This window comes from Zeus faber (genome assembly GCF_960531495.2).
Source record: "Zeus faber genome assembly, chromosome: 8".
Lineage (NCBI taxonomy): Eukaryota > Metazoa > Chordata > Actinopteri > Zeiformes > Zeidae > Zeus > Zeus faber.
Window position 1 is genome coordinate 21983335 of NC_137195.1, and position 15000 is coordinate 21998334.

The following is a 15000-nucleotide window of genomic DNA, read 5'->3' on the forward strand; positions in this document are numbered from 1 at the left end:
CGTTTCTCAAAGTGGAGGAACACGGGGACTCGCTCGATTCACCTCCTTTAGAGCGAGAAGGACGGCCACCCTACAGGGAGGCGAGGCCCTTCTGCTGGACCTCGATAAGTCTGTCGCTCCTCCGTCCTGGCCTAAGCCTTCAGACCTTCAGCCTCGTTCCTGGCTCAAAGCCCGACAAAGCCCAAAGACAAAGTCCGGTCAAAGCCGTCCAGATTAATGAAGTAACCAGAAAACAATGCATATCCATATCGAAATTATGCTTTAAACGCTGGACTCCTCGGCCATGTTGCCATGATATCCAGTGAGCTTTTCAAGAGACGAGCTGTGATCGCTGAGCACTGGGCGGTCCTCAGGCCCGAAGGACTCGCACCACCACACAGTGAAGGTACTGTGTGAGTATGAGGCCGTCAGGAATATTACACCACGGGGTCGTCAGCAAACTAATTGGGTAACAAAGACCATTTGCAGTGCAGGAAACCCATCTTTTAAAAGTCCGTGTGCTGAGACTCTGATAAGAGAGTTCACGTCTAATGCATTTAGCGAGGGGCAAGTTCACCATCTTTATCTTATTTACTTAACTCGGTGTAAATATTGTTGGTCTTTAAGGTGGATTTAGTGAGACCCCATTTCTCTAAAGTGCACACAAGAGATTAAACTATTGAACGTTGCGGCATACGTACAGTAGATGATCAACTGGCGTGCTAATTATCAGATGCCTTTACTTCATTTGTTTAATAATTACAAAACTCATCGATATAGACTCTGATCTGGATAAGCACTTGGATGTCGTTGATTTTTAATTATTAATAATATAATTATTATTCTGTGTACTTTATATGTAGCTAGAGCCGAGTTTATTGAATCAGGAGAAGAAAACTCACACATGAGGTCGATTCTATTATAATGCACAGTGAAATATGTGACTTCACCTGAGAGGAAAGAGGAGTTCAAAAGAATATTAAAATCCAATATCTCCAGGGTGGCACAGGGGTTTATCGGTAGTCAGGAGCTTTACTCCAGCATCATGCCTACGACTTGATTGTTTGTCTTTATTTGCTTCCCCTGACTGATCCTCGCACTCAGTTTGTGGTTATAAGGGGGGGGGGGGGGGGGGGGGGTCATTTGTTGTGACCCAATTCACTGATGAACTCCCGAGCCTCAGTTTCCCAAAAAGGAAAAATCCCTTCAGAATGTTTATTCGTGAGACAGACAGAGCGGAGCTGTCCTGTGAATATGCTACCTGCCACCTTGACCCCCTGGGGCCGATGGTAATATCCATACAGGTGAACATTACTGGCTTCGGGTTCCCTATTATGTCTCCCCACACAGCCTCTCGCTGCTCCAGGAGTCAAACTCCAACTTACATGCAAAAGATCAAACAAGTCCTTTCCAATTGAATTGAAATGAAATGGGAAATTTCAAATTATTCAAACACTGACAACTGAAGGCAGGGCATGTTTCGTCCCCTCGTGACCGAAAGCCAAACACAGGGCCAACATGCGTGCACGTATGCATGTGCGCTCTACCTCCAAGACATCATTAAGGATGCATTACAAAGTGGGTTTTCTCTTGTTTACAACTTTCAAAAATTCTTGGTACATGCAGCTTATGCATAGTAATGGCGCTGCACCTGCAGACAAATGTAATTTTGAATTAAGCATGCTCCACTACATAGAACTTGGGCAGCTTGTCATATTTTGCTACGGCAAAGTGAGAGGATTTTCTTTTTTTTTAATATATATTTACAGTGGGGGAAATGGCATGCATAACCCTTGAATGAAACATGAGGCAGTTTTGTAGGCTCTCTATGCAGAGAGAGAGGGGAGGATACCAAGTGGAGAAGGGGTAGAGAAAGGAGAGGAGAGTGCTTGTCTCTAAGGCTTAACTGGATGGCTGCAGAGCTACAGCACCTCAAAGTGCCTCCAGGTCCAGGGTAGAGAACAGTGAAGGAATGGAAGCCTCCATCCCTCAGTGCTGCTCTCCCTGACTCAATAAGCCGCAAAAAGCTATTTCATAAAAAAAAATACAAAAATGCTGAACAATTAGTTGAAGAACGTAAATGCGCCTTGTATGTCACTTAGCATTACTGCTCTATCAAAAATAATAAGTGCGAGCAATGCTTTATTATCACTCTACTGTGGCTCAAACAAATTACTAAACCCACAATAATAATGCACACCAACCATAGTGAATATAAATATGGCTGCAGTGACCATTTAGATGGTCTGAAATAAGTAATAGCTAATACAGCACATGAACTTTGATGCTTACAGCCCAGTCAGCAGGATAAAAGGTCATTTAAATGAGAAAATATTTATTCCCCATAGCGCCGCCATGATAGCAGCCTCTGAATAAAGGCACATGCGCACAGTGATGGGTGTCCCTTTAAAGATTCCGGGAACAGCAGTGACTCTCTCAATTTAATCGATTTTAAAATGAAAAGTCAATTTAACAAAGTTGAAAAGAGAAAGATGGGCTAAGGGAAGAAAAAAAGCATTCTCTTGCACTCAAGCAGTAAACTAACTGCGGCACGGAGCAGGAAGAGATTTCAGCCGAATTATCTCCCACCTCACATTTGCTCTTAGGCAAGCAGTTTAAAAGCCAAGCGATTGAGCCAGTGATCCAATTTGAAATGCAGAAATGATTAGAGCAGCTTGCCTCATTTCATATCGAAATTCTCTGATTTATGACAGGGCACCAGCCAAGATCTATCTCTAAAGGGAATTAGTGTGCAATTCCTGCATATTTCCGTTATTTAGTCTCCCAATAGCAGATGCTGTAGCCCCTGACAGAGGGGGGTAAAGAATGAATGCACTACGCAGGTATCTTTTCATTTCTGCAGATGTAACCGTAGCCATTTGGAAGAGGCGAAGGTGACACAAAAGCAGACTTGCGAAACGGAGGCATTTTCCAGTTTATGTAGGATGTTGACAGAGAATCTTATTTTGGGCTGCGGTGAAAAATATGCAGCAGCTAACTAACCGTGCACTGAACACACTCCTCTCTCGGCACACATCGTGCCTCGGAGACCGTGAGCTAGGTTTTGGCCATTTATTCGACAAAAAGACCCATGCAACCCATCCTTCCTTGGGGCTAGGAAAAATATTAATACGCAGAGCGATAACGAGGCCTAGAGGAAAATCTCCCTTAATGAAATTTCCAGTTGACCACATGCAATTTGTTTCATCACGCTGAACAACTAATTGCAATGGACGTTATCAAGGTGTGACTGTGCTGTCTGCTGTAAACTGACTGGTAAAACAGGTACAAATCCTTTATCCTCGTGCCCCATGTTAGAAACACTGGACATATAGACTTGACATAACCCATACATTGGGTTGTTCTTTTTTGTGGTTGTTGGGGTTTTTTTTTTTTTTTTTAAGCTTCTTTTTTGTGATGCAGTGTGTCCTTGAATGGACATGAAGTGTCAGAAATATTGGTGACACGGTGCCGGGATGCTATTACTGGGTCGAATGTAATGTGTGCGAGAGACAAGGCAAGCAACGGGGAAATTAACATGCAATATTCATCATTAATTCAATTTGGCAGCAGCCGACAAAACCACTGTATAAATATAAATATGTACCCTATAAATATGTAAAATATAGAACCAACGCTTCGGCTGCTAAATAGTAGGAATATAAAAAATATATATAATGTATATAATAAAATAATATACGTAATATAATCTAAAAACAAGGATGGGATTTTTATAGCATTCTTGACAATGTTATAATTTAGATGAGGCTTTTTCTTTTTTCTTTTTTCAAGAATGTAAAATGGCGGTTCTTTATACCGAGGGTGTGCTGAAAGCGAGATAGACGAGCCCCATGCGCGCGTTGAGATATTCAGACGGCACAGTTTTTGATCTCTCGCTCGTCCAAATCCGGCAGCCGTGGGATCAAGACGGATACAGTACCAGTCGGTGACCTTGTTGGAAGGGGAGGGGGAGGGGGAAAAAAAAAAGGAGAGAGAGAGAGAGATGAGGGAAAGAATCATTCCCACCAAGGTTGGTATCGATTTCACCCGCCCTGACCGTGAAGCGGGTTAAGAGTCGCCGGCAGTGGCGAAATGGTCAGCGGCGATATCATTAGCTCGTTGTTTACACAGGGAGGCAGGGAGTTAGGGGAAGACTGAGTGTCACAAGCCACTTTCTTCTTCACCTCCTTCAGCTGATCAGAGGATCATGGTATCAAGGAGGGATTAGTAGCGACTTGGGATTTGTGTGATTGGTTAATTTATTGCGGTGATGGCAGGTCTTTCATCTATGGCAACATTTAATCAGCGCAGCCACAGAGGCTATTACAGGTTACCTCCTTTCTGGAGTCGGTCCGGCTGTGCCATCAGCTCTATCACAATTCCCCTGAAATGTCCAAATTATCTGGAACAGGCTTTAGCTTCTCAGTAATAAAAATTAGAACAGATTCCTGATAGAAGCTTTTGCTCGCGCAGGGCCAATTATAAATAGTGCAGCCCTGCCGCCGAAGAAGGAAAGGAGAGGGGTGGGGGGCGGAATCCAACTCTGAGAGATGTACGCGGAACTTATCGCTCAGCCCCTGCTCCGCTCTGATCCAAATCCGTGCGGCTGAAAATTTATATTAGATTTTATCACAGAGGCCTAAGTCTAGAAAAATCAATGAAGGTTATCTTTTATGTTGCAGCAACTTGTGGAAATATTGATTTTCATTTTATAGCGAATTTGGAGCATCAGTTTTGTAATCACTTCCTCGCTGACTACACTGTTTTGGTCGCTGTATCTCTTACACGATGGACGGTAACAGAGCTCAGGGCTGGGGGAAAAAAAGCACCTGGGAGAGTATTGAAACCACTGGAGTGAAGGCAGGGGGAGGATAAACCATAACGCACCGCATGGGGCGAAGAGAACACGGGTTTTTTGTCCTTAACCATGTGTGAAATACATGCTATTTTTGAACCTTGCGAAATGTTGCATGGATATTTTCTATATTTGAAATATGTATTTGAAATATCATCGGAAAATATATGATTTTTAGGAACACAAGTGTTTATCTTTTATACAAAAAATTGTATTTTTTGTCTTTACATATATTACAATAGGAATAGAAAAAAAGGCATCATATTCCATACCCCCCGCAAAAAAATAAAAAATAAATGAACACTTAACTTATTTAAATGTGCAAAAGGCAACAGTTAATTTTTAAACTCCCATTTGTTTCGCTTTGGGAAAATTCTGGACAGGAAAGAGAATCCATACGTCACATCCCCTGCATAGCGGGGAATATAAAAAAAAAAGGAGATGTTTGCCGAAGCCCGTTTGTCATCCACTCCCTCACTCCGGGGAAATCATAATTTTCTGCCTGTCAATCTATATTTCCTCTGGCCTTGGACGCTGAGGCCCGCTGATTTGGTCGCGCTAAGAGAGTTTTTCATTTGCATTTTCAGACGCTCCTCCTCGCCGTGACGCCATCACGTCTTAATCCCAAATATAGTGCAGGCAGCTGCTCCTCTGCATTTCTTTGTCTATGGCAGCTCATACATCAAAGAAGATGGAGTGTTTGCTGTCTATTCAATTCACAACTGTTTTTCTTTTAAACAATTTGGGGTGAATTAAAAACCTATTATAATGGCCTTTTCAATTTACGGTTTCATTATGTGGAATTTAATAAAAAAAAAAAAAGGCCAATAACAAAAAAAAAAAAAAACTGAGTAATTTGCACGAGAAAATATAAATTAAGCTCACCACTCACCTCTGGCCAGGGTGATATTTTTCTCCCCGGTTCGCTGCGTTAAGAGAAGCGGGAATATCATGAATTCCCAGCGGTTCCGGGGGACAGGAGAGAGGCCCCTCGCTGCTGAATAAGAGATGGCTCCCGTCTGGAGATCTAAGAAAGGGTTAATCCGATTCCCATTTCAGATAGTTGTCCTAGCAACAATCGGCCGGTCTGCTCTGCTCCTTTGACAAGGGCGTGAGATTCTCAGGTTATCCAGATATAAGACTTTATTGTGGGGCTAATTTAAGATGTGAAATGGAAGATGACTTGAATTACAGAGGTTGCCACTCTGTTTCATCTGCTGCCAGGACGGGCTGAGAAGATGCCAAAAGACGGAATAAGAATATCAGCGCGCAGACACAATTTGCTGTCTGTGAGGGGTTAGATCAGTCTGGGAATACAGATCAACAGAGTGCAGAGCTATCGCAGGTCTCCTTAGTAATTGCTGCTATTTTGTCGCTGCTTGTTTGATTAATTCCGCGGACAAAATTCATTTGCTTCTCTGAAAATGTGTTTCACTATTTTTAAATCAAGCTCACAAAAAAAAACATCTTGTCCCCCCCCCTACCCGTTCCTGAATGGATGGAGTGCATATAAAAATAAATGTGTGCCTGTGTATAAGCATGTGTGTGTGTGTGTGTGTGTGTAGTCGTAGATGTTGCATGGAGGCACCACTGAAGCGCCGTGCTCATCCAGGGCGTATATCTGTGCCAATTCAGACCTTTAACATGCTCAAGTGACATTTGCATTTATCCTTGAAGGTTGTTGCCTTGGCAGAGCCGAAATGAGCGGAAAGCGTCGGAAGGAGAAGGCTGTGTTTCTGTTGCATTAGGCAGATGGACAGCGTCTTGCAGCTGTCCGCTTCAGATGGGAAAAACGAAAGAAATGAATTGTTGTGATTGCGATTGCGCCCCCATTCCATTTTCTCTTAGCTTGACTATTTCTGTGGCGCCCTAATGAAGGGGGGCCTGGGGGTTGGAAAGTAATGGCCTTGAACACCGACATATTGCCTCTGAGTAATGGCCGACTGCACCCTACCGCTGTTGGCCAGTGCAGCGACTCTGCATTAGCGCTCACTGTTACACTTTGTACAGTTAAAAAAATTGAATCAAACAATTTAACAACATATAAGAATAAATTGCGCCAGCCACAATCTGGACGATCGACGACGTATGCAAGCGTTTTCTGGCGGGCCCTGTGATCTATTTCCCTGCGTCCCCTCCCGTAGAAATAACTTTAAATGCCATGTTTGACCTATGACCGGGAAGAAAAATGATCTTACGCATTCGAAATAATTTCTTTCACAATATTATAAAACTGTAACCTCAATCGCCCTTTGAAATGGATCCTGACACTTTTAAAATCTCCCCTGGTTATTGGGGGTGTGGGCGGGGCGGGTGGTGAGACCCCAGCGATAGCGAGGCACGAGCGCCCAAAGTTCACTGCTGGACACTCGCCTCTTTCCCTCGAAGAGTCATCGGTGCGCCTCTGTTCTCCTCCTTTGTCTTCTCTTGTTGTTGTTGTTTTGACACCTGAGAGATTCTTAATCTGTATCGCTGCTAATTCCTCTGTTCGGATGGCATACAGACAAAGCGCATATTTTCACACACACACTAAAATCATGCAAATGTGATGCTTTGTAGGGGGAAAAAACTGGAATAATTGGGGAGACTCGTGCGGCGCATGGAGGTTTTTTTTTTCCTCTTCTTTTTTTTTTTTTTTTTTTTTTTACATTGTCCCTTCACGGCCAATCGCGGCGGGACGAGAGCGTAACTCAGTGGCCATTAACGTTTCTTTAATCACCAGAATAAGCAAATGATTAGTGTTTGTTATCTATTCCCGTCCAGAAGACGAAGAGCTCGGTCCCGGTGGTGCTGAGCGCCGGCCCCAGGTGGCTGCTGGATGTGACTTGGCAAGGAGCGGAAGACAACAAAAACAACTGTGTGGTGTACAGCAAAGGTAAGCAAACAGCGGCTGCCTCCATTATCTCCCCTGCGCGAGGCTCGCCGTGCCGCCGCAAAGACCCACAACGCACCTCTGCCCGTCTTCTCCCTCTCTCTCTGCTCCTCTGTTGTTACACTCACGTTTTCCTCCATCTGTCTGGCTCTGTTTAACTCCAACACACACACACACAGTACACACACACACACGCACGCACACGCGTGCGCGCACACACACACACACACACATGTACACGCACATGCACACGTACACACACACACACAGACACACACACACACACACACACTATCTGTTTTGCTCATCTGTAGGGTAATTTGGATCACTAAAACTCTGATTAGAAGCAGGGAGACATCACCTGACACACAGAGTTAATAGTTTTAATATTTTACCAAGTAAATAACGCCCTGTTGCTTTTGTTGTTGTTGTTTTTTTTTCACCCTTTAATCTCTCCCTCTCTATCTCAAAATTGAGTTCCTACAAGTTACTGCTTTTATTCCATGGATGTATTTGTCTCTGATAAATAGATACATTCTGATAAATTAAAATCAATACCTATTACCACATATGATTCTGAAACACCACAGTGTGTCCCCGAATCACATGACTAAGTATTTAACATGAAATGAACTATGACCCTCAGCCGATAAAAGCAGAACCGACTTCCACTACCCGAAAATAAACTTCAAACAATGCGCTGATTTGAGGAACGGCCTCATTAAAAATCGCCCCGCGCAGGTGTCTGAAGGGCCCGGGCTGCACGGGGAGACGCCGGCTGAGACGCGCCCCGCCCCACATCCACCGCGTTCGGCATCTCACTCCCCGTGAAAGGCTCCTCCGAAGCTATAATTGGGTCATGACGGGTGCCTAAACGTAGAGACACAGCGAAATAAATAAGTAAATAAAGACGGGGACTCCAAAGGGCGACGAGAAGGGTGGGGGGGGGGGGGGTTCCATTTATCACTTTTCAAAATGATTACCCCGTGACAATACCCCAAAGCTGAAACGGAGCTTCCTTTGCCTCAAAGTGAATAAGTGGCAGGAGTGGGATTTGCAACCCGGATTTTCGGTCTCCCAATTCTCATCTGCTAATCACTAGACTGCACTGGGGAGTTATCCTCTTAACCGGCTACTTAACTTTGTGCTCTTTATCACCAAATCATTAAAGTTTTGATAAGCTGTTAAAGAAGATTATGCACTTCGTTAAAAAAAAAAGGAAAAAATAAAAAATCTTCTAATCTTTTTTTTTTTTTTTTTTTTTTTTTTTTTTTTTCGAGGGGACTGCATGAAACAAAAAAAGAAAAAGTGGCAATAACAGGATTTATCACGTTTTGTTTAAGTCTATATCGTCACTTCCCCACCCCCCGCCCTTCGTACGCATAGTCCGAGATATCCTCCAGATTGGAGGAGAAACAAACCCTTTAGACTCCCGCTCTGCTCCGTCCTCACTGCGTCTCACCGAGTCACATCGCCTGCGTCTGTGACCCCGTTAAATTGAATAGGAGAGCGTCTCCGCGTCCCCCTTGTGTCACGGCATATTAGTATTCGTTTGTCACGCGCGGTATAATCACAGATGATGACGGATAAGGGCCAAGAATCGAGCGATCGGAGAATTAATTTGGATCTCGGAAGGGGAAACAGAAACATCTCTCGTCGTCGCCTCGCGGTGATTAATCCTTTTGTTTTCCCCGTGTTCTCAGTTGATTTCTTACGCCGCGATTGTTTGTCGCGTTCGTCGTCACTCGTTTACACTTCCGCGTCGGGAGCGGAGTTGGGAAAGCCGCCCGCGCTGCGCGGTCGTCGTCGGGTGCTGGTGGGGCTACCAGTACCTTGGTAATGGTCATTATGGTGACAGTTTGGAGACGACAATTGGTGTGCTCATGTATTCAAGATATTTAATCAAAATAAATATTTGAGAATCAATTGTCAATAATGTGGATATTATCACAGAGGCATTGATTGGAACAGCTAGAACGGTCTATGACCTCCAGAAAATTGCATTACTTCACAGGAATGCAGCCCTCAGGAGGAGCTAACTCCATCGCAATATGACGACAACTTAAATACCAGACGATATCTAGTCTCATATCAGGATATATCGAAATGATATCGATTCTCGGGCCCAGCCCTAGGTGTTTAGGATTCTTAAATCGGGTATCACCGTCTTAGCGAACCGGCTCCCAAGACGCCCTGCAGCGCTGCCAAGGCCACCGCTGTTTGCGTGCTCCTCCCACCGTGTTGTTTCCTCCCCGTGGGACGCTTTTTTATTTTCCCCCCTCAGACGATTTTCTCGCGGGAAAACACTGTGAATATATCTCAATGTACAGTGCGCTTTGACTTTGCCAGCTTTTCGCTCGCGTTTCAATCCGGTCGGCTCGATCCGGAACCTCCCGAAGAAGCCGTGGCAGTGCAGCCGAGGTGCCTGAGTGTGACTGCAGAGGCGAGTATCGCTCGGCAAGGACGGCTGATGAATTTGAGTGGTGCTCACCTTTGGCCATTTGGCCAGTTGATTCCTTTTTTTTTTTTTTCGGTCCAGCATTATGTACTGCTGCCCATCAGTCCTCAGCAGCTGTCATTCAGGAAGACAGGGAAATGTGCGGAAGGGAGAGAAAAGGACAGGCAGCAGTTAAAATGATTCCTGTGAGATTTGTATTCCTGCATGGTGTAATGTATAATACATGGAGCAGGGAGTGTAACAAGTGGCGGCTGGTTTGGTCGAGTGACCCTCGGGGTGCCCCCAGTCGGCAACACCAAGACAAGCTAACCCCTTAAGTGTGAAATGACAAGTTCTATTTTTTGAGCCTCTTTTTGGGTCCTATTTTTTTATTTCGTTTTTTTTTGTCAGCGGCAAAACTGTCTCTCTTTTTGGGTCGTTACGGAGCATCGCTGCCTGTATCGTTCAGTTCGGATTGACAGATAAATTAAAATTTATACCAACAAATCAAAAGTCAAAGAAAAATTATAACGTTTTAGACACGGAAAAGACTCCAACTATGAACTAGAGAATCTCTTCATGAATATAAATCGTTCTCAATTTTTTTTTTTTTTTTTGGTTATAAAACTGGAAGCCGATAGAGCCCTGAAGTGGAAGGGTACAATATCTGTTTTTCTCAGGCTGTCAACGTGGCCCTATTTGTTTTACATTAAACTCCCAGGAAGAGCCTTAGCAGCCAGCCATTACTAAAACTCTCAGCTCTACTACCGCGCTAACTCATTATCGAGAAATCCACCTGGAACTCCCACAATGCTCTCCTCCACACTCCGACAGTTTCTTTGAACCGCGGAAGTTTCTTGAAACAGGCAGCAGGTCCGTAGAGTAATTACATGTTACAGTAAAGCTGGAGACAGAGGGCGGAGAGGGAGGGAGAGAGGGAATGACAGATAGGGACAGAGGGATCGGTGGAGGGAGCGACGGAGAGTATGGGGACGTGAAAACCATTGGAGAATTCCACCTAACAATGACTAACACACTGGTGAGAAACTGTGACAGTACACAGAGAAGGCAGATCTGATAGAGATAACAGTGTATTGTAGTGCGATATCGACAAAATTCAGCACCAAAATATTGTTTTAGAAATACCTCGATATTGATAATTTGACGATATTCGGGGGATTACTATTTGGTACTTTTATCAGATATTTACACATTAGAAATATATGAGAAACAATCATTAGTAATGTGGATATTATGACCAAGCAGGTCTCAATACAATATGTAGTTTCATCTACCGTAGGTAATCGTATTAACTTTTTCAAAAATATTATATATATTCTTCCTTGGAGGAAAATGAAAGCTAGTACTCGGTTAATTATGTGTAATGTTTACATATTTTACCGTTTGAATACATATTTTCGCAGCTTGGGTATATTTGCAAAGAAACATGGTGATATGATCGATGATATGATTCTGATGGTACGTTTATGGGTTGAACCCTCAAACATCCCTGTGCCGGCACCTGACATCTGAGCGCTTTTCAAACAACACACACATGCTGGCTGTGACCACGTTATGGTGTATTATTCAGAGGTCACCTAAACTTTTCAACAGTAAGCCTCTTAAGCCAGACCACGTTCACATGCAGCATGTCCAATAAGTCTCCGGAGCAACTTAGCCCATTATTCGTGCGGAAATTGACCAATGTAACTGGGTCGTTTTACATAAGCCCACTCAGCGCAGTGTGAGCCAACTCGCTACGTTTTTGTGTTATTTCGAGTTTCGCTAAGTCCTTGCCATCAGATCTTTTTAAAATATTTTTTTCCACACCTTCACTCTTGGGCGATAGGCGCGGTGAACTTGTCTGTTCTGGCCGCGTAGAAGCGGCCAGAACAGACAAGTTCACCGGCCTTGCCGGTCCCGCTTTCGGTCCGACGTGACCGCAGTGTGTAGACATGCAAAAGATGCTTCGTCCACGCCGCCGTACGTGGATAAAAGGGAAGGGCCGCTGCCGATGAACATTCCGCAGTGTTCTTTGGCAGCGTGTGTGGTGTCAAAGGGGCGAGCGGAGAGAAAGAGAGAGAGAGGCTCTTACAGTTCAACGTTTAATTGTTCATTTCAACCCTCTTCTTTTAAAACGACTGTGGCAAACAGGAGGTGTGAACGGGGTTATTATCTGTTATCTGTGAACATAGGGAAATAGTGCGACTGCATAATAACTAAACAACTGGCGCAATGTAAAAATTTCATTATCAGTGTATTAAAACAAAATTGTACCCTAAAGGAGTCCCAGCCACAGCTCCGAGCAGCGGCCTAATTACGTTTAATTAAAATACAACAGAGATCAACAGAATCGTTTTCATTAGGAAATTATTAATGATTCCACTGCAACAATAATTGATTGCACCGAGCCACGCGATAAGTCACCGTGGTCAGGCTGGAGCGAGCGGGGGAGGACGTGGCTCTGGGCGGGGGCTGTGAAGCTGGGGGGCTCAAGACGAGAGAATCCACATCATATGGGGATATGAGAGGACTTTAACCGGCCCACACATGCATTTGGGAGCTCAGGCATTCACATACACAAACACACACACACACACACACACACACACACACACACACACACACACACTGACATACACACACACACACACACACACACACACACACACACACACTGACATACACACACACCCCTCTCCCCTCACATCCGTCCTTTCTGGCTGGTACGCTAACGTGCATGAGAGGCCAGGTTGTGTTTTTATTTATTTTTTCCTCTTGCACACGCATGCAAGCGTTCCACTTGAACGCACCACCACGCTGCGTAGTCGCTCCATTCAGAGGCGCCCAGAAGACGGCGGCTCCAGACGCTTCCTCCAAACAGCCTTTTATGTGCATTGTTCTCGTGGCGCAGGCTGCTCCCCTGCGCTATAGCACAGCAGACTCCAGACACCACGTTCTGTCACAGCACCAAGCAAACACATACACACACACACAAAATGGTGTTACAGACAATTCGCATAATGGTTGCTGACACATATGTGTCCATCTGCATTAAGCGCAGCCTAAGCCACGAGACAAAAACCACAATACGGGGAGAAGATTTAAAAGGAGTGATGGGCACTGATGAGGAACAAGAGACGAGGCACCTTAGACCGCAGCTTTTCATGTATCTGCTTTTAACATTTTGTTTATAGAGTCAATTAGTTTGCTTGTGTGTGTGTGTGTGTGTGTGTGCGTGCGTGTGTGTGCTGTGACTTGCTTATGCGTGTGAGCACAGACGCCGGTGCTTGTATCGGTGCCACGGAGGGTGCTGGGCTAATGAGCGTGGGCTGTCCTTAGAGCAGGAGGGTTTGGGTTGTGCCATTCACTCTGAATATTTAAATGCCTTGTACAGCTTAAGTAGGCCCACTTTTCCATGTCAGGGCAGCGTTCAATCCTGCTGCGACCATTAATTATGATACCATTGTGCTCCAGTGTGGCTAATAAGAGTGATGTATTGCACCCTCGTGGCATTATAATCATCTGAGTGAAGTACCTGGACTACACCGAGCTCCCTTTAAGCACCCCGGGAAGAAGGGAAAAAAAATCACTGTGAAGTGGGAGCTTCCTCCCTCGTTCCTCACCCTCTGCCACAGGCGGTGTCTGAGCGTGTGCTCGCATGCCCCCGACTGACGTCGATCGAACTTCTCCATAATTGTATAATCGATGATGAGAAATACCTCGGTATTGATCAGAGGCTGAGCATGTGGGAGGGAAGGAGAAGTCTGTGTGTGTGTGTGTGTGTGTGTGTGTGCATGTGTGTGTGTGTGCGTGCGTCCGTGCATGTGTTTGTGTGTGTGCGTGCGTGCCTGCATGCGTTTTTGTGTGTGTGTGAGTGTGTGTGTGTTTTTGTGTTTTTTGTGCTGTTAGTCCATAAACATGGAGGACAGACATTAGATTCAGACATTGTTTGGACTTTTCAAAGACGTCTAGTTTTCCAAAAACCTGTGCGACATGTCCGAAGCAAACTCCTGCCCTCTAAACGTTCTGCCTTTTCGAAGATGTCCTTAAAGGCTAAAATTGCTTAAGTGGATTTTGAGGAGCTTCCTCTTAATATTTAGAATGTGTCTCTGGCAGTGTAGAATTAGTCCAGTAGAGATGGCCCAAAAGATCAAAATTTTTATTCCATTAATCACTGCTAAGTTAATGTGATTATATATACTTTACATTTCTCTTCTGAACTTCCCTCCCTCGCTTAACAGCATAATCAATGGCCATTTTTATATTCATTGAAAAATTCTGCGGACATGAAAATAAGCCTTTGCGAGTTCTTTTTAATCTACTACCCAGATCTCAAGTCAGTAATTAAAGACTCCATTCTGTGTGTGTGTGTGTGTGTGTGTGTGTGTGTGTGTGTGTGTGTGTGTGTGTGTGTGTCTGTGTGCGTGTGTGTATGTGTGCGTGCGTGCTCGTGCGCGTTTGCGTGTCGTCTAAAAGCCCTTAGCCTGCTTTTAGGCCTGAGTATGATCCAGTCCGCCGCCCACATCTCTGCTGTGCTAAGTAGGTGTGAAAAGCATTGTCAATGTGCTTTAGGATAAAGCCCTGCTGTTGGATGCCATTGGTCAGAGTCAACCCCCTCCAAGATCCTCATCCAGAAGCAGTGCAAGAGAGAGTGTGTGCGTGCGTGCGTGCGTGCGTGCGTGCGTGCGTGCGTGCGTGCGTACGTGCGTGTGTGGGTGCAGGAGGAGGCTGTGGTGGGAGGGTGTTTGGGGGGGTTGGGGCGGTGTGGGGGGCGTCTTGGAGGCGTGTTTGCGCAGGGATAATCAAAGACAAAAGCTTGAGAGCTGGAGAGAGGGGCCTTTCTGCACATCTACC

The 15000-nt window shown here is 44.9% G+C and overlaps 1 protein-coding gene across 2 annotated transcripts in view; it reads left to right on the forward strand.

Annotated features, from left to right (window-relative positions):
• Nucleotides 1–15000, forward strand: part of zfpm2a (zinc finger protein, FOG family member 2a) — a gene marked incomplete at its 3' end in the record, with an annotated part of 110482 nt that overhangs the window by 60875 nt on the left and 34607 nt on the right. For both annotated transcript variants that reach the window (XM_080005083.1, XM_080005084.1), the window contains exon 5: nt 7598–7709. In XM_080005083.1, coding sequence (XP_079861209.1) covers nt 7598–7709 — 112 coding nt within the window. The remainder of the gene's footprint in view (nt 1–7597; nt 7710–15000) is intronic.